This window comes from Pyxicephalus adspersus, chromosome 8 (assembly GCF_032062135.1).
Source record: "Pyxicephalus adspersus chromosome 8, UCB_Pads_2.0, whole genome shotgun sequence".
NCBI classification, from domain to species: domain Eukaryota; kingdom Metazoa; phylum Chordata; class Amphibia; order Anura; family Pyxicephalidae; genus Pyxicephalus; species Pyxicephalus adspersus.
In genome coordinates this window covers 41,251,446-41,252,729 of record NC_092865.1, presented here as the reverse complement: position 1 = coordinate 41,252,729, position 1,284 = coordinate 41,251,446, and the positions used below count along the sequence as shown (strand labels likewise).

Below are 1,284 nucleotides of genomic sequence, written 5' to 3'. Positions count from 1 at the left end.
GAAAGGAAGGTGAGAAAGCTGTATCTCCCTAACTGCAGAAGAGAAAAGTTAGGTCAAAAACCTTGCTGTGCGCTGTACATAAAACTGTACAAAGAAAGGCTAACAGACCACAGATATCATACTGTATACTCCCTAAAAAGGGTCTACTAGTCGAAAATATAAGTTTCAAGCATTTAAAGAGGTGGTACATATAGGGGTCTACTAATTTTTTTCATGTGATTTACCTGCATTTTTGTTCAATTATGCTATAAGAATAACTGCATCATGACAACTTAATTTTTTTTTTTATATAGGTATAAGTATATATTTTTTTATATATAAGTATATCAAGTTTATATTTAGACACTGTTGGACTAAACATCCAATGTGTTTTTGGGATGCCTTTTATTGAAGTCTGAAGATGCAATACTGAAAAACAAAACAGATGCAATAAACTTATTCAATCCTTGTTCTGACTACCTGAACTACCCCCTATATGTGATCAACAGATTGGTTTTGTTGTCATATTCATAGATTTTTTTTTCAGAAACAGAGGAATCTAAGATGATTATACATCCCTATGCCCTTAACTAAGTAAAGTTAACAAATGTACTGAAAAGCTTTTGTTGCATTGAGTATCTTTGATAAAGATAGGTATGAAAATGTGGCTATTAAACAAACACACAAATTAGATTTTTTAAGAAATATGAAACCTTCACAAAAAAACAATTTAGTAATGTATTACCTGTTTTTCAGCAACTTTCATATTTTCAGAAATTTCCAAGCATGACTGGAAGGACAGCACAATGTCATCACACAAGCTGGAAACAATGTTATTGTGCCTTATTTGGTCTTTTACTGATGTTTGATGCTTAATGCTTTGTCTAAAAAAAAACAAAACAAAAAAAAAAAACACATAGTATTGTACACATCTAAAAAGATTAGAAAACCATTACCTGAATTCACTACTATTATTCACTGCTTTTATTTTATTTCTACCCAGCATCACTGCTAATAACTAAAGCTACACGTACATACTAAAGAATATTGCCAGAGAAGGTCATTAGTGATTATTCTCAGCGACAGTAAAAATGCAGTAAATGCATGAATATTGAGATATTTGTCAGGTCAAATTCCAGTATTTGATATTGTCAAGACGTCTTACCCCCTTTCTTTCTGCCTCTTGCTCATTCCTAACAGCCAGTAAAGCAGGTCATCACGGAGGTGTGCATAAACTTGATGTAATGGAAAGTTTTACCTATCAGAATGGCAGCAGAGTTTAGTTTCTGCCTATTTTACTGAAAC

General features: G+C 32.2%; 1 protein-coding gene across 1 annotated transcript in view; it reads right to left on the bottom strand.

Moving 5' to 3' along the window:
- Nucleotides 1-1,284, bottom strand: part of FIRRM (FIGNL1 interacting regulator of recombination and mitosis) — a gene marked incomplete in the record, with an annotated part of 24,290 nt that overhangs the window by 15,901 nt on the left and 7,105 nt on the right. The window contains 1 exon segment of the mRNA XM_072420914.1: nt 725-863. Within this exon segment, the coding sequence (XP_072277015.1) occupies nt 725-863 (139 nt within the window).